Source organism: Lynx rufus, unplaced genomic scaffold, assembly GCF_022079265.1.
Source record: "Lynx rufus isolate CCGP_SWC_20201006 ecotype Redwood Valley unplaced genomic scaffold, mLynRuf1.p SCAF_19, whole genome shotgun sequence".
NCBI lineage: Eukaryota > Metazoa > Chordata > Mammalia > Carnivora > Felidae > Lynx > Lynx rufus.
The window spans coordinates 24310956-24335861 of record NW_025814833.1 but is presented as its reverse complement, the minus strand read 5'-3'; the positions used below and the strand labels follow the sequence as shown (position 1 = coordinate 24335861).

The 24906-nt window shown below is 38.3% G+C and overlaps 1 protein-coding gene across 1 annotated transcript in view; it reads left to right on the top strand.

Moving 5' to 3' along the window:
- ENOX2 (ecto-NOX disulfide-thiol exchanger 2) overlaps positions 1-24906 on the top strand; it is a 63084-nt gene that overhangs the window by 28138 nt on the left and 10040 nt on the right. The window contains exons 5-8 of the mRNA XM_047082005.1: positions 684-896; positions 3519-3625; positions 11927-12041; positions 23094-23275. Of these exons, the coding sequence (XP_046937961.1) occupies positions 684-896; positions 3519-3625; positions 11927-12041; positions 23094-23275 (617 nt within the window). The remainder of the gene's footprint in view (positions 1-683; positions 897-3518; positions 3626-11926; positions 12042-23093; positions 23276-24906) is intronic.

The window sequence follows — 24906 nt, the reverse complement described above, 5'->3', positions numbered from 1 at the left end:
GACTAGCTGCAGAAATCTACTTGGAGGGTTCCTCAGGCAAGAGAATCAGGATGTGGAGAAATGTAGAAATAGAATGAATTACGTCAAAATAGATTGGCTGGAACTGAGTGAAAAGCCTGGGGCTGTGGATTGAATGCAGGAGTGATGCTATAAAAGGTCAAAAATGTAAGTGTTTATACCTAAAGAACTACCCATTTAACTCTTTCTTAAAGCTCCTACCAACACTGTAATTTCATGGATCCAGGACAAAGTAACTATCAAATTCAAGTTAAACTCAAGACACAAGTTTACTTTTCTTTATTAAAAAAACAGGATTGTAGAATTCTGAAGTTCTCTCATTGCTAATTTGCATATTACACACAGGGAACACACATACAGAGAGGTTAAGAAATTTGCAACATGTGAAAACTATATCAGTAAAGAACACTTTAAAAAAGAAACAATTCTCTTTCTTAAAATTCTTCAGAAGCTACAACCAATCTGACCACTTTTTGAGTCTTTTGTTCTTTCGGTTGGCCTACCTGTCTGCTGCCCATGTGCACACATATGCATGCACAGCTCCTTATTCAGCAGTTCATTTAACAACCACTTCCAAAATGCCATGGTGGCCTCCTTGCCAGCATGTTGGGTAGATAGAGACGTAGTTACTTTTAATGATTTGAAAAATCTCTTTTTTTTTTCAGATGATTCCAAATTCTCAGAGGCTGTACAGACCTTGCTCACCTGGATTGAACGAGGAGAAGTGAACCGCCGCAGTGCCAACAACTTCTACTCTATGATCCAGTCAGCCAACAGCCATGTTCGCCGCCTAGTGAATGAGAAAGCTGCCCATGAGAAAGACATGGAAGAAGCGAAGGAGAAATTTAAGCAGGCCCTTTCTGGAATTCTCATTCAATGTGAGTGGAAGTCAGAGTTCTGTGGAAGGGTGAAAGGGCACTTCACTTAGGCACCATTTTCTCCACACGGAGCCAGGCCTACAATGCCATCCTGTGTCAAAGGACAAGGATCTCTTCTTCACTGCCTTGTGTTCTCCTTCTGTTGCCCAATGCCTGAGCTCCAGTTTAATGGGATTCATGTGGACACCTCCTATGTTCATTTTTTCTGGCGTATCTCCATCGGCTCCTTAGAAACACTGACAGCTAGGCCACAATCACATGCTTTTATTCTTGCTTGTTCTCAAAGTAAGTTATAAGCAGCTCCAGACCTCAGTGGAAAGTTGGGTATTTCATCGCTAAAGTTAGAATACAGCATCAGCATGTGTAAGCTTCTCTGCTTCAGATTCACATCATTATCATATGTTTTTCAGGTACTACATTTCAGTGAAAGTGTAATTATGTTTCCCAGGGTGATTGAATAAAAGTCAAATTTGCTACTTCTACTTGTTGTTGTTGTTGTTTCTTCTTCTTCTTGTTCTTCTTCTTGTTCTTCTTCTTTGTCGTCTTCTTCTCCTCCTTCTTCTCCTCCTTCTCCTTCTCCTTCTCCTCCTTCTTCTCCTCCTTCTCCTTCTTCTTCTTCTTCTTCTTCTTCTTCTTCTTCGTTGTCGTCTTCTTCTTCTTCGCTGGATGTTATTGACACTGGGTGGGATGGGAAGCCACCAAAATGGCCATTTTCAAAAAGAAGTACTACTCCAAACCTTTCTGTGGTCCATTAAATGAGACAGATCAGAAAAATTCCCAAGTAATATTTTTAGTTCAACATACTATAAAATTATGCACTCACATCTTTTGAGTGAGGAACTCTATTCACCTTAAGAATAAGGGTATAGGGGCGCCTGGGTGGCGCAGTCGGTTAAGCGTCCGACTTCAGCCAGGTCACGATCTCGCGGTCCGTGAGTTCGAGCCCCGCGTCAGGCTCTGGGCTGATGGCTCAGAGCCTGGAGCCCGTTTCCGATTCTGTGTCTCCCTCTCTCTCTGCCCCTCCCCCGTTCATGCTCTGTCTCTCTCTGTCCCAAAAATAAATAAACGTTGAAAAAAAAATTTAAAAAAAAAAAAAAAGAATAAGGGTATAGTTTTATGATTTGGCTTTTAATTTTTTTAATGTTTATTTATTTTTGAGAGAGAGACAGACAGAGTGTGAGTGGGGTGGGGTAGGGTAGAGAGAGAGGGAGACACAGAATCTGAAGCAGGCTCCAGGCTCTGAGCTGCCTGGCCAGAGCCTGACGCGGGGCTCAAACCCACAAACCGTGAGATCATGACCTGAGCTGTAGTCAGACACTTAACCAACTGAGCCACCCAGGCGTCCCATGATTTGGCTTTTAAACAATTAAGGCCCACTCTTTTCATATTTGATTTCCCATACTTGACTCATACATAATTAGGATTAAGGAAGAGTTCTTTCATTTTCCATTTTTGTTTTGAAAATATATATGGACATAGAATCTAGGCAGAGAAAGGCACATGTTTTTAGGATTTCAAAATAAATAGAAAAAAAGAGCAGCAAGCAATCATGGGATTATAAATCCTTAAATCATTAGTACACAGGGCGTAAACTGGGCTGTAAAGAAAAAAATAACACCTCTGGATTTTCTTACTGTGAATACCCACCCAGGAAGAGGCTCTTTTCCTTCTTTTCCTTTCCCCCCCCAAAAAAAAAGTCATATCTAAGGTTCCCTTCTGTTGAAATGGTTAGGAAAAAGCACCAGAATATTTGTATACATTTCTCTGTTTGACATTTTAAGAGCCTCTGAAAAATGCTCTTTAGGACTGCACTTACACAGTATTCTCCCATAAAACTTATATTTCTCCAGTCAACAAGCCTATCTAGGTAGACTTAAAATAGATTCCATTCATCTTAGGTTCTGATTTGATGCCTCTGGTTAAACATACCTCAGAATAATAAAAATATGGATTCTGCTGAAGTGAAGTATGCAGGCTCCTTTTGGGAGGCTAGTTTATGAAAGAAGCCAGTAGTCAAAAGGAGCTGTTACAGTTCTCCACTCTCTGCCATTCTGGGCTAGGCCATTAGTACTAAATCACATTCACTTCAACTCTTGCCTCTCCTGCCTGAATGAATACAGACTGCCTGTATTAAAACTTTAGTCACTGGAGTGCCTGGGTGGCTCAGTCAGTTAAGCGTCCTACTTCAGCTCAGGTCATGATCCCATGCTTCACGGGTTTGAGCCCCGCATTGAGCTCTGAGCTGACAGCTCAGAGCCTGGAGCCTGCTTCAGATTCTGTGACCCCCTCTCTCTCTTCCCCTCCCCTGCTTGCACTCTGTCTCTCTGTCTCCCAAAAATAAATAAACACTAAAAAAATTAAAAGAAAAACTTTAGTCACCATTTCACCCAAACCTTCTGGAGTTCCCTTTTTTCATTCTGTATACTGATATCTCTGCCTTTGAGTCTTCCTTAAGATCACGATACCCCAACACACGTAACGTTTTCTGAGCACAACCATAGCCTAGTGGTGTGATACAAGAAGATACAACAAAGCTGATGCTTCTCTTATTTCTTTTCTCCTCTCTTTTGCCATCCCTGAATGATACTCGGGCCTGATTCAACTGCTGATCTGACGCTACAGTTGAGCAGATAGTAGCTGTGTACCATTCTGCCTCCAAACAAAAGGCATGGGACCATTTCACAAAAGCCCAGCGTAAAAACATCAGCGTTTGGTGCAAACAAGCTGAGGTTGGTAACTTTTTACTCTGGTAGCCCCTCAGGGGGACAGTTTATTTCTTTAACAAGTTATTGATTTGGAGTTTAGTCAGAATTAAATAGTGCCAAGCTCCCATGGTCACAACAAGGCTCTAATGAAACGCTGAGATATGCTTTATAGCCTGTCACTGTGACCAGACCACATGCTGCCAAAAGGGTAATAAATGTGCACGTGTTGTCTTGAATGCATTCCGCTGGATAGAAACCTTAGTAGTGAAAATGTAGCAGTGATCATTGTAAGTTTATTTGTCTAAGCTAGCTAGTCTCCGGTACACCAATAATTACTGACCTGTGCGTCTAGTGTTAGTAACATTAGGGCTGTCTTATATTTATTAGAGCATCTTGACAGTTGAGGCTTGAAGCTGCCTAGTGTTACATTGGAACATTGAAATTTCTGACCTTCTTTTATCAAATCCACTCAGCCATCTTTATAGGTGGCAGCTTTAAAGGTAACAGAGGGCTCTGATTTCAGATTAAGGTTGACATGCAGCTATCCTCTTGTGCTCAAATGACTTTTCACATAGAATATGTCTGATGTGATTAGGTTGCTATTCTGAGTCCAAGATTAAAAACCAAGATGGGAGGTTTGTTTTCATGGATCTGCCTTTGGCATGGTGTTACCTATACTTCAAGTTCTTCTGTTCCTATGGGCAGCTTCCTTACCCAGCCCTGACACTTTTGATCTGTGTATGCAGCAACCTTTTCAACTTTGTTTCTGAGTCCTCTTTGCTAGTGTGGTACCAGTCCCATTATATCTATCAGTGCAGGTTCTCATATTCCTTAACGTTTATGTAGCATTTGTAAGGCATTTACATTTTATAAAGCGCTTTCACGACAGTTGCCTCACCTATGTGAGCCTCCCAGTAGATGTGGTGCAATGGAAAGTACACTGGACCTGATGTCAGAGAATCTGGGTCTTAGCTATGACACATTGCAGCTGTGTGACTTTGACCAGGTTAGTCAGCTTCTCAGTCTCTATTTCTTCACCTGTAAGTCAGAGATAATAAGGAAGCCAGTCTTGCAGGATTAAATGAGATAAAAGATGTGTAGAGTTTGAAAATGTAAATGCTATATAAATGGGAAATAGTATTTTTTCTGTTTATCATTAACAACTCTATAAGGGAGAATAAGTAGGTATGATTGCCATGTTTTACATGTGAGGAAACTGAGACACAGAAATGTTAAGTGATATACACAAAATTACACAGCTAGTATGTGATCAATTCAAGACTAGAAATTCTTCTTCTCACTTGGAACATTAGTATAAACTGCCTTGCACTCTTGAATGAGTCATTTCATCTTTGTGGACCTCAATTTCCTAACCTATAAAATGAAGATATAAATCTATTATTTCCATCTTTCATGAGAAAAATGACATAGTTTGTGTGGCAACAATTTGAAAACTGTGAAGAGCATTTAGAGGAAAATATGCCAAACCCTGTTCATAAACTGATAGTTTCTGAGCCATCAGTTCTGGCTCAGGAGAGGGATCTGGGAGTCACTGGGGAGAAACCCCTGAAGACATCAGGGCAGTGGATAAGTAGAGTCATACAAAGCTAGTAACACTTTAATTGTTTTTAAAAAGAGAATTAGGAACAAAAAAGGGATCTGTTGTCTTACAGTAGCACAAAATGATTTTAGAATCCTAGGGCTACTCAAAGTTGTCGAGCCTCAAACAAACAAAATTCAGCAGATGGTCTTTGCCCTCAGAGAGCTAGAAGGGTAACGAAAGTGTTCAAGGGGGAGGAGTGGAGTTTAGTACCCAAAATTTAAAATATCCAAATTCTTTAGTTTGAATAGTTCAGAAGAATAAAGGTTGAGGGAAAATGCTCAATATGTCTTATAATTATAGAAAAGCTGTATTAATAAAAAAAAGCTGTATTAAGTCTCTACCTTTTCTTCAATGTATATACACATGTATCTATTCTCAGGGTTGGAAGAAGCTGTCTGAACTGCCCCACCCGTTGCAGACAGCCCTGCCAATACAATATTATCTTTTCATAGGAGGAACGGAGTCTCTGATTTGAGCACTGATTTGTTCAGACCACAACCCTCCTGTAAATGGGTTTGCAATAAGATATTTCCATTAATATTATTCATCAAGGCTCTTTGTAGTTATATCAAGCCTACCTATCTGGTGGGTATATACTTGAGTTTAATTACCTTCTCAGTAAAGATAGCCAGTAAGCTGGAAAGTTCTCTGGGCCTGTAGAGAATGAGAGCTATACACCCTATCACCTAATATTGTAGCACAGCTTCCTTGGTAGACTGACAAGGATAAAGTACATAGCTAGTATGACTTGCCAAGAGCTACATGTTTTACGATGTATTTTATAGACTTGTGGAAACCCAGAAAAATGCTTCCTGCCTATTGGATTGGACTAAATTAAGGTCCACCTGGAATACCTCAATCTTGATAAGTGAAACTACTGAGAGTGGAACATAGCTTATGACCTTCCTCAGGCATTGCATTTCCTAAACCTGAAAAGACCTCTTCTACTTTACATTGGTACCTCTTTAAATCATGGCTTTTTTTAACTTCTGCATATTTTAACTTGATAATAGGAAACTGTGAGAACTGAAAAGAGGTGTCCTGTAGAAAGTGACAACCATCCTCTTAAATTTGAGCTCTCTCTTAGCACCCCACTGAGAATCAGAGCATCTCAGTGACTTAAATAAACTAGACTGGCTTTTTCTTGGCCTGTGGATCAAAGCTACAACTCCTAAGTCATAGGTTTCATCAAGGTGGAAGCTTCTGACATTGAGCCTTTTTTACCAGTTGCCTTTGGAAATGACCTAGCCGGTAACCTCCTCATGTCACAAAGTACCTGCTCCTGTCTTAATTGTCATCCTACCACCAGCCAACAATGTCTTACTAGAGAGAGGTTATGGAGTAAGAAGAAAAAGTCCACACCTTCAGGGAGCTTAGGCACTCACCTTAATAGCATATGCTGGGCATACTAGTTTGCTAATGAGTCTTTTTCATTGGTTTACTTTCCTGATTTGGATGTGTGTAAGGCTCCTGCAGATACAATTGGAAAGGGTAATAAGAGAAGGTTAAAGTCCCTTTCTTAACCAAAAGTTAGTGTCTGCAGTGACTTCACTGACAGTTCTGTGTATTGTAGGAACTCTTTTTCTACAGAGCCATTTAAAACCTGCATGTTTCTCTCACTAAGAAGATTGCCTAGATTAGAAGCTAAACCTTGGATGATATCTAGAAACTAGAGCCATAGCAGTAGGCACTAGAATATACTCCCTTACATCCTCCCCAATATGAGATTTTATACCATCAGGCCAGAGAAAAAGGGACTTGATGATTGCTAACATTCTTATAAAATGAAATACTGTGGTAAAATAATTTTCTCTGTAGATTTCCAAGCCTACCATTCCAACCTCTGAAGAACTGTTTGTAAACAGATGGTTAAGTCATCTGCATACCCTTGTTTTAGTACCCATGTGTACTAACACTAGCTATTAGCTTTCAGCCACAAGAACACCTACTAACACAATTTGAATCAACCTAATTTTTATTTCCATGTGTATCATACAATAGGCATTGATTAACAACCTGTGTTTGTGCTTTGCTTCATTGAATTGAATGATATCTCAGATTCAAATTTCTACATAAGTGTAGAGGCTATCTGTTCCTTTCCATTCCTTCACTTGACCCCTTCCTCACCAAGTATCCTGTTAATGTTGAAAGTCTGGGTAAGTACAATTTTGTTACACAATTAATAAGGAACTTGCTTTACTGAGAATCATGTTCTTATCATAAATCATAAGTAAGATGAATTTAAGTTCATATAACTTTTTGTGAAACTATATAGATACTTAATGTGCAATGACTGTGATTTGCTTACTTTATGATAAATTTAAAATGTCATCTGGTACAAAGGAGATTCTTTCCATGTATTTTCCTCTGTCTCTGGTTTCAGTTTGATTTTATGTAAAAGTGTCTTCTCCATTGTGGAGCAGCGTGTGACTTTCTAAGTTACTTTTAAAACAGACTCGAAGCCATTGTAATGCATTTTTAGAAACCATTAACAATTTGCTGTTTAAATGAAAAATATCACAGGTCGACTGTGGGCAGGAGAATGGTATATAGAAAGTTTATGAGTGCTGTCTTACCTTTTTTGATATAGTCTATCAGTGACATGGCCCAGTCAATTTCAGGTAGAGATTTACAAATGAAAACTTCTGGAAAATGTCTTTGCATGCCATTACCACTCTTTTGGTTTCAGCACTGGATTCAAATGTCAGGATGGGAAAGGGGGCAAATCTGGGAGGTATCTACTTCCCTTGCTGCCTCTACTTCAGTGGCTCAGAGCCCTCCTCCTACCTGCACCTATGAGCCAAGCTAGGTAGAGTGCCTTCCTTAGTCCTTCACTCCAAAGGCATTTGTTAGGGTTTGCTTCCCAAACTAGAGCTTTCTTGACCCAACAAGAAATAAAGAAAACAGGTATCTTTGATATCAAGTGCTGTAATGATAAGGCTTTCAAAGAATTGAAAACCTACTTGCTTTATTTAAGGGTACTGCCATTTACCAAATGCTCCCCAAAAGTTTACTTTACTATGGTATCCTATAACCTCTGATGTTCTCTTTGCCTTTATCTCATTCATGTGACTTTGTATTGGGATATTTACAGAAGAGTAATGATACAGGGCTTAGTTTCTTTGTAGTTAAGGGGGATTGCCTAGTGGTTAGAAGGCTCTAAGCTCTATCACTTTGCATGCCTTACTGAACAACTGAGAGCAAGCTTCCCCTTAGTTTTTCTTTCCCTCATTTCATTATCAGCTAAAGGAACTGGTAACTCTTGTTCCTGAAGTATTTTCAGGCATTGAGGTAAAAGTCACCCATAGGTCTTTTTATTTCTGGAGATTTGTTGAAGATGTGAAAGACCTCTAGATAAGCTGCATCACTTAGTTATTGAACTTTTTATACTTCTAAGAAAAGATTATGCTTTCTTGCCCAGCTGGAAGCAGAAAGATGTTTTGTGGGTGCTGAGCAGCTATTGGGCATGTCTTAGCTCTCAGTTAGATCTCCCTGCCCTGGGACATTTCCCTAGAAGGAACACAATTTACTCTTCTGAGAAACACAATAACTTTCCCAGAGTCAGATGACATGTTTGTGAATTGAGAGATGGTCTCTGCTTACACCCACTGACAGGCTACATTTTTGTTAGGCAATGAGGAGAACCACAACTTTTCCTGATGCAGCAAGTTGTACAATATTCGAATTTGCCAGTGTCAGACCTCATTATAATCACCTTTCCAGTAACAGTTCTTTGATGATAACTGAAACCCAGACTCCCAAGACAGAATGAATTCTTAGAAATGAACAATTCCTTTATTCTCTATGCAATGAGTTTGAATAAGATGTAGCAAATCTCTCTCTTGACACAGCCCTTTAAAGTTCATTTTTCTCGGGGCGCCTGGGTGGCGCAGTCGGTTAAGCGTCCGACTTCAGCCAGGTCACGATCTCGCGGTCCGTGAGTTCGAGCCCCGCGTCGGGCTCTGGGCTGATGGCTCAGAGCCTGGAGCCTGTTTCCGATTCTGTGTCTCCCTCTCTCTCTGCCCCTCCCCCGTTCATGCTCTGTCTCTCTCTGTCCCAAAAATAAATAAATGTTGAAAAAAAAAATAAATAAAGTTCATTTTTCTCAAGCAAGTCATTATTTTCTTCTATTTTAAGCAAGGCCCCTGTAGCACCTGAGAGATGCTATGTTGGTATTTCTATTTTCTATTACTTCTATTTTTCTACCAGTGATAATACTGAAGAGCTTACATTTTTAAAAGGTACTTTTATTTATCTTTGGTGAAAACCTATCTTGATATAGAAATTATTATTTTTCCTGGTACAAGAATAAAAAAGGAGGATATTAGTTGAGATAGTGATTAACAATAGCATTAATTATTAAGAAACCCATTTGAAATATTTATAATCCACTAAATGGAGGCAATTTTCACCAGACAGCTTTGGATATTTCCTGTATTATGGCCCAACTGGGGCTAAACTAGGTAAGGAATTTTCAGCACAATGCTGAGAAGCCTCTGACAGGCATTTAGTGGTCTCTAAATGATTTCAAGCTGTTTGAAAATGTACAGTTTTCATGCTTACTTTTTGTAAGTGACTTTTCCAATGTGATCTCCATCATTTCCAAAGTTCTTCATACCTTCCTGAAGATCTGTGTTTACATCTGGAAGCACTTCCCTTCAGCCTGAAGAACTTTCTTCTGCATTTCTTATAGTGCAAGTCTTTGGATGACAAATTCTTGGCATTTACATTTTTCTGAAAATAGATTTAATTCATCTCCATTCTTGAAAGAATTTTTCTCTGCATACAGAATTCTGAATAAACAGATATTTTTATTTCTTCATGCACTTTAAAGATCTTGTTCCCCTGATTTCTGGCCTATATTGTTTCTGAAAGAAAACAAAGTGTTCAAATTGTTTCCTTGTATATAATGTATTAGGTTTTTTTTTTCTGTCTACTTTTAAGTTTCTCTATTCTTCCACTTTTACTGAGAATATAATTGATATACAGTACTGTATAAGTTTAAGGTGCACAACATTATGATTTGACCTATATAGATTGCGAAATGATTATCACCATGAGTTTAGCTAACTAAATAGTTAAAAGAGTTTCTGTTTCTGTTTACTTTCCAGCAATTTGACTATGGTGTTCTTAGACAGATCTTTTTCACACATATCTGTCTTGGGGTTCATTGAGCTCTTTGAATATATAGATTAATGTCTTTCATCAAATTTGAGACATCTTCAAATATTTTTTTCTTCAAGTATTTTGAAACATTCAATCTCTTCTCTCTGTGATTCCAGTTAGTTTCTGTCTGTCCTTCAGATTGGATAAATTTGAATTGTTCTCTCTTTAAGTACTCTCTTTGTTTTGCCGTCTCTATTCTAGACTTAGGCTCATCCAGTTACTTTTATTTCGGATACTGTATTTTTCCGGTTTAGAATTTTAAAGTTTCTGTTTCTCTGCCAAGATTTCCTGTCTTTTCATTCATTATTATCATATTTCCTTTCCATCATTGAGATAGTTATAATAGCTGCTTTAACTCCTTATCTGCTAACTGCCCTATCTGGTTCAAGTTTGATCCCTGTTGATTGTCTTTTATCTTGAAAATGGGTCATCTCATCCCAGTTCTTTGTTTGTCAGGTAATCTGGGGCTTTGCCTGCATTTTGTGAATATTTTGTTTTTAAGGTTCTAGTTATGTTCTATTATGTTCATTCTGTTATGTTCTTCCGAAGGAGGTTGATTTGGGTTTCTTTTGTTTTAATGATCAATTTACTTAATTGAATTTAAGCTGGAAATTCTCTCTCTTATATGGCAGCTCAAATCTCAGGTCAGTTCTTTTAGACTTATCTGTGTTGTTTGGAATCTGCCCTGTGCTTCCATGGTTCAAGAGTCATGCAGAAATTTGAGCAGATATTATACACAGAATTTGGTTCTCCCTCTCTCTCTCTCTCTGGTTGTCTCCCTTCTGGGATCCCCTCCTCACTTTCCTATAGCTCTCTCCTTGTTTGCTTTAGGATATAAAGACCAGGTTTTCTATTTAAAATGTAGTCACCCTTTGAGGTGCTAACTATGGTCTGGTGTCAGACTAAATGGCCCTTAAAAAACTGAAGAGATGCACATCCTTCCAAGTGTCAGCAGCTGTTTAGGATATGCCTGCTTTTGTTTGCTCCAGTGCCATCAAGTACTTAGGGGTTTGGTTTGGTCTGATTTTGTGTTTTGTTCAGAGTACAGTTATTATCCATGGAAGGGTTGATCTGATAGAAGTTCACTCCTGACAGCTAATTTTTGCTGTAACTTCTAAACCTGAAAAAGTTATATTAAGAGTTACACTGAGTAAGTCTGTAAGTGGAAAGGGAAGAGGATGGAAAGGAGCAAAATCAAGGGATTTGACATGGGAAGGTGAAAATGGCAGAAACCTAAAAGGAAAGTTCAGAAATCCATGTAAGAGGTGAGAGGTCTTTTATTACCAACAGTACTTTCTAATATAGAATGGATATAAGAATCATCAATGGTCAGAGATCTGGATATAGTAAGAATGCCTTATGAAAGACAGAATGTACAGTCTGCTTTGTCTGTTGAGACAGTTTCAGCCCCAACATGCCCCTTTGCCTTTGCCTTAAGAGTACTCTGAAGTTTTGTCATATGTCAAAAAACCCAGCTTTATCTTTTCCTTAACTGTGTTCATTCCTTCAGCATTTTCAAAGCTTTCCTACCTAAAAGGCATAACTTTTAACCTTAGGAAATTCGCAACATACATAATGACGAGTTAATGGGAATCAGAAGAGAAGAAGAAATGGAGATGTCTGATGATGAAATAGAAGAAACAACAGAAACAAAAGAAACTGAGGAATCAGGTAAAAATAATTCTTCTTTCTTTCATTTAACTAACATCTACTTGCAGAGATATTTTAAAACTTTTAACACCCAGTAAGGTATGGGCACAAAACCATCAGTCTGGAGCCAGCAAGAAACAATTGGTAAAGCCATATAAGTACATAGTGCCTGAATATCAACCCTGTGGCTACAGGATCTTCTTATTTACTCCAATATTCCATCACAGTACCTAATTGAAAATGGACTTTTTTTTTTGCCTTGGGAGTGCTGACATTTCGGCAGCATTGTTCTATATTTGATTTGGATTTCTTAATAATATGTTCTACAGTAGGAATCATGAGAGCTTACATAAATATATAAGTAGCCATTTACAAAAGTAGTTAGATCCCTATGTCACTTATACCTTACACCAAAATTAGTAACAGATGAATTTAAGATTCAAAAGTAAAAAAAAAAAAAAAAAAAAAAAAAAACAGAAACAAAAAACTACAAAAGAAAGTCTGGAAAATGTAGGAGTTGGTTATATAATTGGGGATGAAGGTCTCCAAAGGTAGAAATCACAAAAGATACTTTTGATAAATTTATCTTCATATAAATTAAATATTTTTCATTAAGGAATCACAAAGTTAAAAGAGACTGTACCAAGTAACAGGAAATATCTATTTTATATGATAGTTTCTGCCTTTTATTGTAGTTACTGGTTACTGAGGGGTTTATTGGGAACCAAACAAGAGTATACAGACAGATGTCTTGGTAAAAGCTTTTGCTCTTACTTAGTATACTCAGGACCTCAGTGTGCAGCCATAGTGTGGGTCCCCAGTAGAACTCACAACACAAACCTACTGAACAATATGAGAATACACTACCCTTCAATTTCATAACAAACCTTATCAGGGGCGGGGGACGGGGATTACCAGATGTGAGATTAAAATCAAACCAGTGTTTTCAGGTAAGCCATTCCATACAATCTTAGGAGTCACTAAGGTACAGTGGACAAAGCATCAGACCTAAAGCTAGGGCAGCTGAGTTCTAGTCCAAACTGTTTTTCTTGACACAGGAAGGACTTCTGTCCCACTGAGCCTCAGGTTTTATAGTTGTAAGAAGTACATTATACAACCATCTAACAGGAATGTTGTGATGGCTAAATGAATTCATTCATTCACTTAATACCTTTTGCATGCCAAGAACTGTGCTAGAGACATTGGAGATATTGTAGTAAACTGTCCCTACTGTGTGTGTGAGAGAGACACACAGAAACAGAGAACCTATTGATTATAATGCAAATTAGAACTTCTTGGTTCCAGTACTTGCATATTGAAGTCAGCAGCTCTATAGCCACTTGAGTGGTCCTAGAATCTTCACTCCATCAAGAGAAACTCTTAAGGAAAGAAAACCACCAAGTCAGACTTTTAAAAAGGCATTTGTGGCTGTTACATCTGAATTTCCTCTACTTCTGCCACATGTTAGATCCCTAAACATATAACTCTGCATATAGAATAAATCCTTTGTAATCATTAGATAGCATTTTCAGAACAGTGACCTAATTACCATAAACACATACTATAAACTTATAGCTTAAAAAAACAAAAGAGTTTAATAATAATTGAGCTATTCAAATTATTTAAGTTCTTAGCCAAGATGTTTTATAGCTGACTAATCTTGGACTTATAGAATTGTTTCCATCTAAGTATCTGCAGTATTGTATAGTGTTAACCCAGTGTTACCCTGAAATGAATGTGATCATAAGTTTGAGTATTTACTTGATAAATTGCTGAGTTTGAGGAGTTATTGGGAGAGGGAGTGTCTATGGGTGATTCAGATTAAATGCACTTACTAGTGTTATATAATTGCATTTTGCTTCTGTATCTCTTTTGAGTTAAAAGCTGTATTGGCTACTGCACAGAATCTTATTCGTTTAGAGACTGAAAACTCCCTGACAGATCATCTTATAGCTATTTTCTTTCCTGTTCCACATGCCAGGATGCTGCTTTGTCAAATAAAGCTATCTACAATAGACTTAATGGAGCTTACCAAATAGCTTTTCTCCCAGAAGGTTTCAATTCATTTTAATTCAAGGACTTTTGTGCATTTTTCTTCCCCTCGATCGTATCTGATTTTGTTATCTTGCTTCTGTAGTAGTCAGCTGCAGAAATCCTGCTCAGTGTGAGCCAGTAAGTGGGTCCTCAGTTTTTATCTAAATCAGCTACATGTTTTAGTTATCACTTGGTTCCAATTAAAGGCTTAAGCGCCAGATCTCAGAGTTCCTCTTTCTCTCTCCATGCTACCAAACTTGAATTCCAGGAGCCTATAGCATATCTGGTTAAATTTTACTTCCCAAAGAAAGTAAGAGTCAAAGCTGGCCTAGCAGTCTCAGTTACCTTTCCTTGGAGTGCCACAAATTTCTATTCTTCAAGAGACTCTGTATTACCTAGCTCACATTTATGATGCAGTACTAGAAATATTCTTGCCATGGAAGAAAGGACTGCTGTTCTCAAAGCAATGTGTTGAAGAGAGGTTATCACATCAAAGCAAATCATGATAGTGAGAAACTAAACTATTTCATTCTATTGATGGCCATGATGGAAAGTACATGTGGCCAGTAAACCTAAGAACAGCTGTTCCTTTTCAACATATCTATTGTCTTCCTTCTCCACTTGGACTAGTGGTTCTCAGAGTTGGTATATATAAGAATCATTGGGTTACCTTTAAAAACTCTGATTTTTGCACTGCAGGGTTTGATTAACTAGGTCCATAATGGAGTTTAGGAATTTGCATTTTATCAGGCATCCTAAACAATTTAGATACTGGTGGTCCAGGGAGCACATTTGGAAAACATTGACTTAGATTCATTCTCTTGCATTGTTCTAGCTGAAGTTTTCACTATTCTGGGTATCCAATCTTCTTTCCCTCCCCCCACTTCTCATTATTCCCTCTTTAAGAGTTTGATCTATCAATTAATTAACAAGCGCTGCATCCTATAAGCTGATGGAAATAGAGGTACAATATATGTAAATTTACATAAAATATAAGAAATACCACTTGGTGCTAATCTGTAAGTACTGATTAGAATGCAACAAGGATAAGAGATACTAGTGTGGCCAGAGTAGTTGCAGTCAGTGAAAATTGATCAGGACCTTAAACGATGAACAGGTTTGGATGAGAGGAGGGAAAGTAAGAAAATATCTTGATGTGGAGGCAGGAGAGGATAAGGAACAGAACTCAAAGAGGGAAATAAGGATGATGGGTATAGGGGGATAAAATATTGAGTGGACAAGGTGGGTCCAGATTATGGGAACCATGAAGCCAAGGTTACATTTAGCATAACAGACAATATGGCACTATAAGCATATCTCAATCATGGTGCTAGTATGATAAAAGCAACATTATATATTTTATAATATAATATTTTATAATGATTATATATTTTAGGAAATAATTTTGGATAAAGAGAGATCTGTCAGAGAGTTTTATAGGAATTTAGATATGAAATAGTAAAACCCAGGACTAGAGTGAAGGTAACAAGAACTGAGATTAAATGGTAGAAGAAAAGGATATAACAGAAAGTATGAGATTAAAGATGCTAGGAGTCACTTCAGAAGAATAACTAAAGTCTTTGACACAAGATTTGATATAGATGAGGAAGAAAAAGCAAGAACCTGAGATGAGGTGAGGTTTTCTAGTCTGGGAGACAAGAGAGTCAGTGGTTGTATTAGTTTGCTAGGGCTACTGCAACAAAGTACCACACACTGGATTTTATTGCCTCACAGTTCTGGAGGCCAGAAGTCTGAGATTAAGGTGTCATCCGGGTGGGTTCCTCTTGAGGGCTGGAGGGAGAATCTGTACCATGTCTCTCCTAGCTTCTTTTTTAAAGATTTTTTTAATGTTTATTTATTTTTGAAGGAGAGAGAGAGAGACAGAGTGTGAGCAGGGGTGGGGCAAAGCGAGAGGGAGACACAGAATCCGAAGCAGGCTCCAGGCTCTGAGCTTTCAGCACAGAGCCCGATGCGGGGCTCGAACTCACAAGCTGTGAGATCATGACCTAAGCCGAAGTCGGACTCTCAACCAACTGAGCCACCCAGAAGCCCCAATGCCTCTCATAGCTTATGATGGTTTGTTGGCAATCTTTGATGTTCCTTGGCTTGTAGATGCATCACCACAATCTCTGCTTTCATGTTTACATGACATTCCCCCTCTTTACATGTCTCTGTGTCCAAATTTCTCCTTTCTATAAGTACACTGGTCATATAAGTCCATAAGCCCACCAGAAGGACCTCATTTTAACTTCATTACCTCTGCAAAGATCCTATTTCCAAATAAGGTCACATTCTGAGGGCTTCAACATAAAGTTATTTGTGGCTGGGGGTGGGGGAAGGTGTAAATTAAACCCATAATAGTAGCACTGACAGAAATGTACTAGTGCATGGGACTGATTTATAGAATATAAGATCAGTTTCAGATAGTAGGTAATTATGAAATAGATATGAGATTTATATTCAAATCAGGGTTGAAGAAAGTGGAAGGAATAGAAGATGGTAGTACAGAGGTGTTGGCTGAAGCCTGGAGAATAGTAAAAGGCTAAATACAGGACTTTGATGGCCACCCCACAGTAAGGGAGAAGGAAAGAAAGAGGAGACTGCAGAGGAGTTAGAAAAAGAGCAGTCTAAGAGGCTGGAAGAAAACTAGAAAAATATTGGATTATAGAGCCCACAAGAAGAATGTATAGAAGCAGAAATAATCAACATCATCAGATATTCTAAAGAAGGAAGGAATTGAGGACAGTGTTGAGCCAGAACTATTTTAGTAAAGTGATAGAAGTAGGGGCCAGAACATATGACACTGAGGAGAGAAAGTGGACAGAGTCCAAAGGTCAAATAGTTGGGTGCTGAGCAAAAGCAAATGCAGGTATTGTAAATGGTAACTGGAATTGGTAACAAAGTTAAAGTTAAATTGTTGTTTGTTGTTCAATAGAAGGGAAGGAGGCCATGGAGAGAGTGAGGTTGAAGATGCTTGAGAATGAAAGAGTACTTGTGGATAATTATGGAAGTGGAATCCTGGAGAAGAATGGGGAGTGATCCAAATTCAGGTGGAGTTTTCTTCAGAGAGGGAAGAATCGTCTTCCTCTGAGATAAGAGAGGTGAAGCTAAAAGTATATATGCATCCCATGCTTCTCCATATAGCAAGAGATTGATCAACTCTTGATTAGGGAAGTGATTTGGAAATGAGACCATGAAGAGGCAGGAGCAGACCTGGAATAAATGCCCCGGGCAGGATGAAAGGAAGGAATCAGTGAGAGGTAAGAGACCCAGCAGCAAGGACCAACATGAGTCTGTATTGACCAGGACTGCTCAGCTACACACCTTCCTATAAGAGTCCTCTGCAGCCCAGGGTAAGGTGCAGAGAAGGTTGAGTCAAGTGGCCATGAACTAGGAACTGGCATGGTAAGACTGGCCAAAGGTTTTCAGGAGGGTGAAGGAATACAGGGTACCGAGGAGTTTGCAGTAGAATCTGTTTAGCCAGAAAATAGTTAACGGACTGGGTGAAGTAGGCCACTTCAGGAGATTAAAGGTCCTAGCAAGGAACGAGAGCAGTCTGAGGGTGATGAGGGGCAGTGGGACAACTGACAGATGAAGATACTTGCTTTGAGAGGGGAATTTAGAGAGCTCAGAGGAGAAACAATGAAGTCCCTCGTGCATCCATACTGGCAGGAGCCTCATTGGAGTAATGACCTGCAGAGGTAAGGAAAGCAAACCTTTGGGAGGTCAGGAAACTCACTTCAAATTTTGCCTGAACTGGCCTGCAACTACTCATATGTCCCTCTCTTTCTTTCAAAATTTCCTTTTTGGCTTTTTTTCTTTGTGAATCACTCCAGCTCAAACTTTTTATATGAACCTTGAGAGGAATGTTGCACAGTTTACCTTCTATAATTTGGTAACATATGTTAAACATCTTCCTTCAATAATTTGGTAACATTTTGTAAGCATCTCTTGTAATGCTGCTTTGTGAGGGTGGCCAACCCCCTGAATTTACTTTCATTAAAATTGTTGTTTTCTTTGCACCACTGAAGAAACTTAGCCGTTAATTTTTTAATGGCACAAAATCCTTTCAGATCTTTTGTTATAGAAAAACATATCTGGGATTTTGCTCTCAGTGGTTCCTCTAAAAAGAGTTCACAGCTGCCTTCGTACTTTCATATTGCCATAATGAACTCACAGCCTTCAGGTCTGAGGAGCAATCCCCATAAAGAGAAATGGTTTTCCCATATAGAAAATAGTCAAAGGAACAGCTGAGAACTAATGATGGCAAGATATGAATAAATTCACTGTACTATGCTCTTTAGTATCAAGACTGATGGATTCACCTACTCAAACATATTATTAAAAGGTAATATTGAACTTTTCAATGCTCTGGCAATGTACAAAGAACTCCAACTTCAGAAATGTGCCCAATTAATATTAGGTCTGTGAAAGTAAAGACTTAGTGTCCTCATTAAAATGACAAAAACCCTCATTTCAGAGAGTGGGAAATACATTTCTTAAGTAAGGTGCCCTCGTGGCATTAAAGGAGATCACATTCTCTTTTGCTTAGTGACACATCCGATCTGAGGAGATGATTATCTGTTCCCACTTGGCTGCAGGTATCTATCTCTGCTTATCAGCATGCCCTTTCCCCAGGGAGAGAAGCAGTCTTTCCTCCTCATTTGCTCAGAGGGAAAAGTTTCACTTTTAAACTGGAGACTATGCCTCTAACCATGCTCCTGGATCGCTGCCCTTTTCTGTTCCATGTTTCTCCACATGACTTGTAAGACATAGCATAATCACTGGCCTGCAGTACAAGAAGAAACAAAAGGGGGAAGATGAAATATCACTAGTATCGAGCCGCATGGCTTGCCAGAGGACAAACATGCAAACCAAAGCAGAAATAAATGTCTATCTGTAGCAGTCACTTGATTTACAGAGTAACCTCTGTGTTTTTCAGCAGAACTCCAGCTCGAGATGCTATCCTTGGTACTGACCCAGCAAGCAAATCAAATATTTCTTGCCGTTTGGCACATAGCTAATGGCCCTTTTGCCATAGAGTTTCCTATATACAGTCATCTTCACTTTTAGCATCTTCTTTTGGTGTTGTGATTGTGAGGGGTGCTTCCTGCCCAATAACAAGTATCCCAGCTGCTGGAAGAGATGACAAGGATAGATAGTATTTAGAGTGCTGGGACTCCAACCCTCTGTGTAACAGCTTTCTCTTCAAAGACACAAAAGCTGTATGATTATGGTAAAAATTAAAATCAGTAATAAAACCAAATATACAACGAAGGTTTCATGCCACAAATTTTTGTAATTTCTTTTTAGAACTAAAATGCAAGGTTTAAAACTGCCATATCAGGATAATTACATGGCCATCCACAAAAAACAAATGTGGGCGCTGACATATAATAGGAAGTGTTGCCACTCTAATTTGGGCAGACAATCTGATCACATCAGCCTACATTGGAACCTGATTGTTTTAGGAAAACCCTAAGGTTGAAAGCATGGAATTAAACCCTGCAAACCGCCCCCCCCCAACCAAAAGCAGCCTCCTTTTAGGAATAGGGGGTGTTTTCACACTCAGAATGTGGGTTTCTTCTCTATATTTCATCTTTGTAAATCACAGCTTGTTTCCATTTATAATGTACAGCATGAATCTGGTCTTTGAAATCCCTTTAGAAAACTCTTCTTCCACCACTTATAGCTAATCTTGAAGATTTGATATCTATGACTTTCTTTTACTTTCTTCGACCCAAAATCCCTCCCCATAAGTAGCTGAAAAAAATCACACCTTTGACAAGTTGCCTTTTAACATTCTTACATATTTAATGTACAGGTTTCTAATTTGATCCATTTTGATGTCTCTTTTCTGGGGTTTATCCTGTGTTAGGAATCAAAACTGGAATAAACTACAAATATTTCTATTAATTTGGACTGTAAACCATAGAGATTAGTGGAATCTCATTTTTTACCATTATCATAACCTGATACAGAGAAGGTATTCAGTGTTGGCGAATGAATGAAAATCCTTTGATTAAATATCTTGAAATAGCTTTTGTGATTTTTGACCTTGAAAAATGTGCCATACTCATAAATAAAGCTAACCAAGGTTTCCTCATGTGTTTTAGGTTTTTTTAAATTAATACATTAATTTTTAATATTTAGAGCAGTCTTAGATTTACAACAATATTGAACAAGAAGTAAAGAGTTTCCAAACACCCTGTCTCCACCTCCACACACATACAGCTGCTCCCACTATTGACATCCCGCACCACAGGAGTACATTGGTTACAATCACTGAATACATGGTTATCATCCAAAGTTCACTCTTGGTGTTATACATTCTATGGTTTGGAAAATGTTTATAGTATCATAAAGAATAGTTTCACTGCTCTAAAAATCCTCTATTTTCAGCCTATTCATCTTTTCCTACCCCCTCAACCCCTGGCAACCAGGTTAGGGTTGGGTTTTTTTTTTAATCTTTTTACTGATTCCATCATTTTGCCTTTGCCAGAATGTCATAAGTTATATAGCCTTTTAAATAAGCTTCTTTCACTTAGTAATAAGCATTTACAGTTCCTCCAGGTCTTTTCATCGCTTGATCACTCATTTCTTTTTAGCACTAATATTCCATTTCTGGATGTACCACAGTTTGTTTATGCATTGATCTACTAAAGAACATTGCAGTTGTTTCCAAGTCTGGGCAATTAGAAAACTGCCAGAATAAATCTGCTATAAAATCCTTGTGCATATTTTTGGGAGGACATAGGTTTTTAGTTCACTTGAGTAAATACAAAGGACCACAGTTGCTAGATTGTATGCTAAGAATATGTTTAGTTTTATAAGAAATTGCCAAAGAATCTTCCAACGTGCCTGAATGAAACACCAGCAATGGAAGCAACCAGCAGTGAAAGAGAAGGGTTTTTTTTGTTTGTTTTATTTCTTTTTTTAGAATACATTATTTACTTAAATTCAAATTAGTTAACATACAGTGTAGTATTGGTTTCAGGAGTAGAACCCGATATTCATCACTTATATACAGCACCCAATGCTCGTTCCAACAAGTGACCTCCTTGAAAGAGAGTTTTTCTTTGCTCCACATCCTGGCCAGCACTTGGTGTTGTCATTGTTTTGGGTTTTCACAATTCTAATAGGTGTGTAGTGGTATCTCATTGTTATTTTAATTTGTAATTTCCTAATGACGTATGACATATGACATATGATGATGCTTACTTGCCACTAATATGTCTTTGGTGAGGTGTCTTTTCAGGTCTAATTTCTTGGCATTTACCCTGTATGATGTTCTCTGAACTTCCTGGTAATAATTTGAGGAATTTTTCAGCCATTAATGCTTCACATATTGCTCTATTCCTTTCTTTCCTTCATTTCTAATATTCTCATTATGTGTATCTTTTGTGATTGTCCCATAGTTCATGGGTTTTTTTTCCAGGATTTTTTCTCTTTGCTTCTAAGTTTGGGCAGTTTCTATTGTCATATCCTCAAGCTCAGAGATTCTTTGGCTAGGCATGTCCCGTCTTTTAATAATTAATATTACTTTTTTTTCATTTCCGTTACAGTATTTTTTTATCTCTAGCATTTCTATTTGATTCTTTCTTAGAATTTCCATCTCTCCATTGACATTATCCATCTGTTCTTGCATGTTATCTACTTTTCCCATTAAAGTCCTTAGCATACTAATCATAGTTGTTTTATATTCCTGATCTGATAATTCCAACATGCATGCTATATCTGACTCTTGTTCTGATCCATGTTCAGTCTCTTCAAAGTGTGTTTTTGTACCTTTTAATATGCCTTGTAATTTTTTGTTGAAATCTGACAGGATGTACTGGGTGAAAAAAAAAAAACTCTAGTAAATAGGACTTTAGCAGTGTGGCAGTAAGGTATGGGAAGCATTCTATAGTCCTGTGATTGGATCTCCGTCTTTTAGTGATCATATGCCTCTGGACTGTGAACTTCACAAGTGTTTATCAGTTCCCCCCTCACCAACCTTAGTTGTGGCAGGATGGCTGAAGGGGTGTATATTTGGGTATTTCCCTTCTCCAGGTCAATTAGGCTCTGGTAATAGCACATTAGGCTAGCAGGTTAGGCTATGGTAAAATAGTTTCTTCTGAAGGCAGGCCTTGTTAAGAAGAACAGAACGCTCTGGTATATTTCAAAATGGTTTCTCCTTCCCCACCCCCATTTGAAGCACAAGGGGATTTTTCTCCAATAGTCATTGCAAGAACTTGGTTGTGCTCCTAGAGGTAAAACTCACTAAAGTATAGAGACCTCACTATGACTAGGTGCCTCTGGACTTTTCAAATCACAGACTTGTCCACACTGAGCCTCCAGCAATTAGCCAATTACAGTTTATGTTTTCTTGCTTGCCCCTGGTTCCTGTGGAACTTTCTGCTCATAGGTTTTCAGCTTGGTAAGTTGTGATTCTTTGTATTCACCTGTCTGTCCAGTTGCAGCCCTGTGACTTCACTTCTCTGATGGATCTAAGGAGAGTTGTTGATCTTTCAGTTTATTCAGCTTTTACTTGTCATTAGGATGGAATGGTGACTTCTAAACTCCTTACACACCAGACCAGAGACCAGAAGTCTTGTGTCTTAATTTGTATATCTACCTTTCCTCGGGAGAACAGGCAAGGAAGGCTACATTTTTAAAAACAACTGCCACAAGAATTACTGTGTGGACAGACGTCAGTTCAAGACAATTAGTCCTATACTCTGTTATGACAGAGCTCTTATCATTTGCTGCCTCCCAAATAAAAGTAACCAGTGGTAGCTGGAAACATCATGATTGTATTTGGGGTGATGAGTAGGAAACATGACAATGACTTCAGTATGTTGGACTCCTGTGTTCATTTACAAAAATGGTGCTGTGGGCTTTTGTGTCCATCTCTTGCTGCCATGGGCAACTCAAATCTAAGTTGCTCAAGAGTCTTTTTATACACATCAACTAAAAAATACTAAGTTTTTATGGTACCGAGATGAACCCCAAAGGAATGTGGATATACGGATGTTCGACTTTATATTGATTGTTCAGCCTTAGTGTCACAGGCAGAAGCTCTGAAGGAAGAAAATGACAGCCTCCGTTGGCAGCTCGATGCCTATAGGAATGAAGTAGAACTGCTGAAGCAAGAGCAGGGCAAAGCCCACAGAGAAGACGACCCAAACAAGGAGCAGCAGCTGAAACTCCTGCAGCAAGCCCTGCAAGGAATGCAACAGGTAAAGGCCCTTGGTTTTCTGAGCTTTTCGGAAGGCCGGCGCCAGCTCCTCACCTGAATGAGGGTCCCTCACAAGCAAATAGGATAGCAAGTCTCTTCTTCTTCTTGACAGCCTGTTCTCTGCCATAGCTGAGGAAGGGATCATGGGTGGTGGTTAATGAAATATTCTGGCCAATACAGATGTAGCCGTGGGTCACCACTTTTCGAAGAATGAAGATTCAGTGAAAACACTTAACAATAAAACTACACTGAACATAATCTAATCTTTAAGCTTCAGAAGGTACTTGGGGATCTGGAAAGGGCCTCAGGGTCTTTATGAAGAACCTCACTTACTTAGATACGAAAAAGTGCTGGTGAATAAGTATTTACTTGATCCAGTGCTGGACAATACAGCCTTTTAGGAGAAATGGCAGGAATCCTACCCTTGCTTTGTCAGTATCAATGCTTTGGGCACATAACACCAATTTGCTTTTATTTTGTTTTGGTTTGTTTTCAGTCATTTATGTGAATGAGTTTACCTGCACATTATTACAAGTATAAAAAGTAAAGTAAATAGGTGCATCCAACTGTAATTGCATTCAAATACAACATTGTCTAATAGATCCTCAACATCTAGATGTTTTTATGTAGCCATCACTACAGTGAGCCTACAATTAAAAAGATATCAACATCTGTTCTCATCATAATAAAGGAGTAGTATTTCTGAGTAAAGGTACTATCTTCTTCCATCTTGCCAGACTACTGACCATTTTCCTTACAATTTAAATGGAGCAATAATTTTTTTAATTGTATGCCTTGGAATTATCTAGGGCAAAGCTTATTGCTGGTTGGAAATCACAAATTGTGAACAAGGAGTCTCTTCTGGCACTAAGAGTCCCATGTTCCTATTACTTCTGCTACAACTGTCTTCCTGAGTGACAAGCAATATCACATTAATATTTCACCTTTTCTATTAGCAAAATGTGTAAAGTAATGCTTACCTTCCTTTTATTGTCACTATGGAATTTAATTAGGACATGTAAAATATATCAGAGATCTTTCCACAAAAAAATGAATCTCCTCGGCTAAACTTCAAAAAATTTTGACAATGTACATTGTACTGTCTTTTAGTTCTTCCAGCAGTCTTTTGCAAGCCTCTGAAAAGTAAAACTTTGGAAACATTTTTGTTGTTGTTTTTCTCTCTTACCTTGATTTCGAAACCATTCCACATAAGGACAGTTCTGCTACTTAAATACAATTTAAAGATGGTGAACTCTTTTTTTTTTTTTTCATTTCATCACTTCAGAGGCCTCAGAGAAAATTAGGTCTCTACATCCTGACAAATTAATTTCACTCATTTTTATTACTTTTTATTGGAAAATGCCCTTGTAAACAAGATCAAAGTTCTCTCATCTTATCCCCAAAAGAAGTACAGTCTAACATAGTGGTTAAGATCATGGACTGTGAGGTGGTCCCAGCCTGGGTTTAAATCTTGACTCTGTCACTTACTATCTGAATGGCCTTAGGCAAAGCACTGAACTTCTGTAAATCTCAGGATTATATCATAGGGTTATTTGAGGTTCATATGAAGTCACACTTATGAAACCCTTTCCACAATGTGACATATTTTAGATGCTAAATAAATAGTATTTT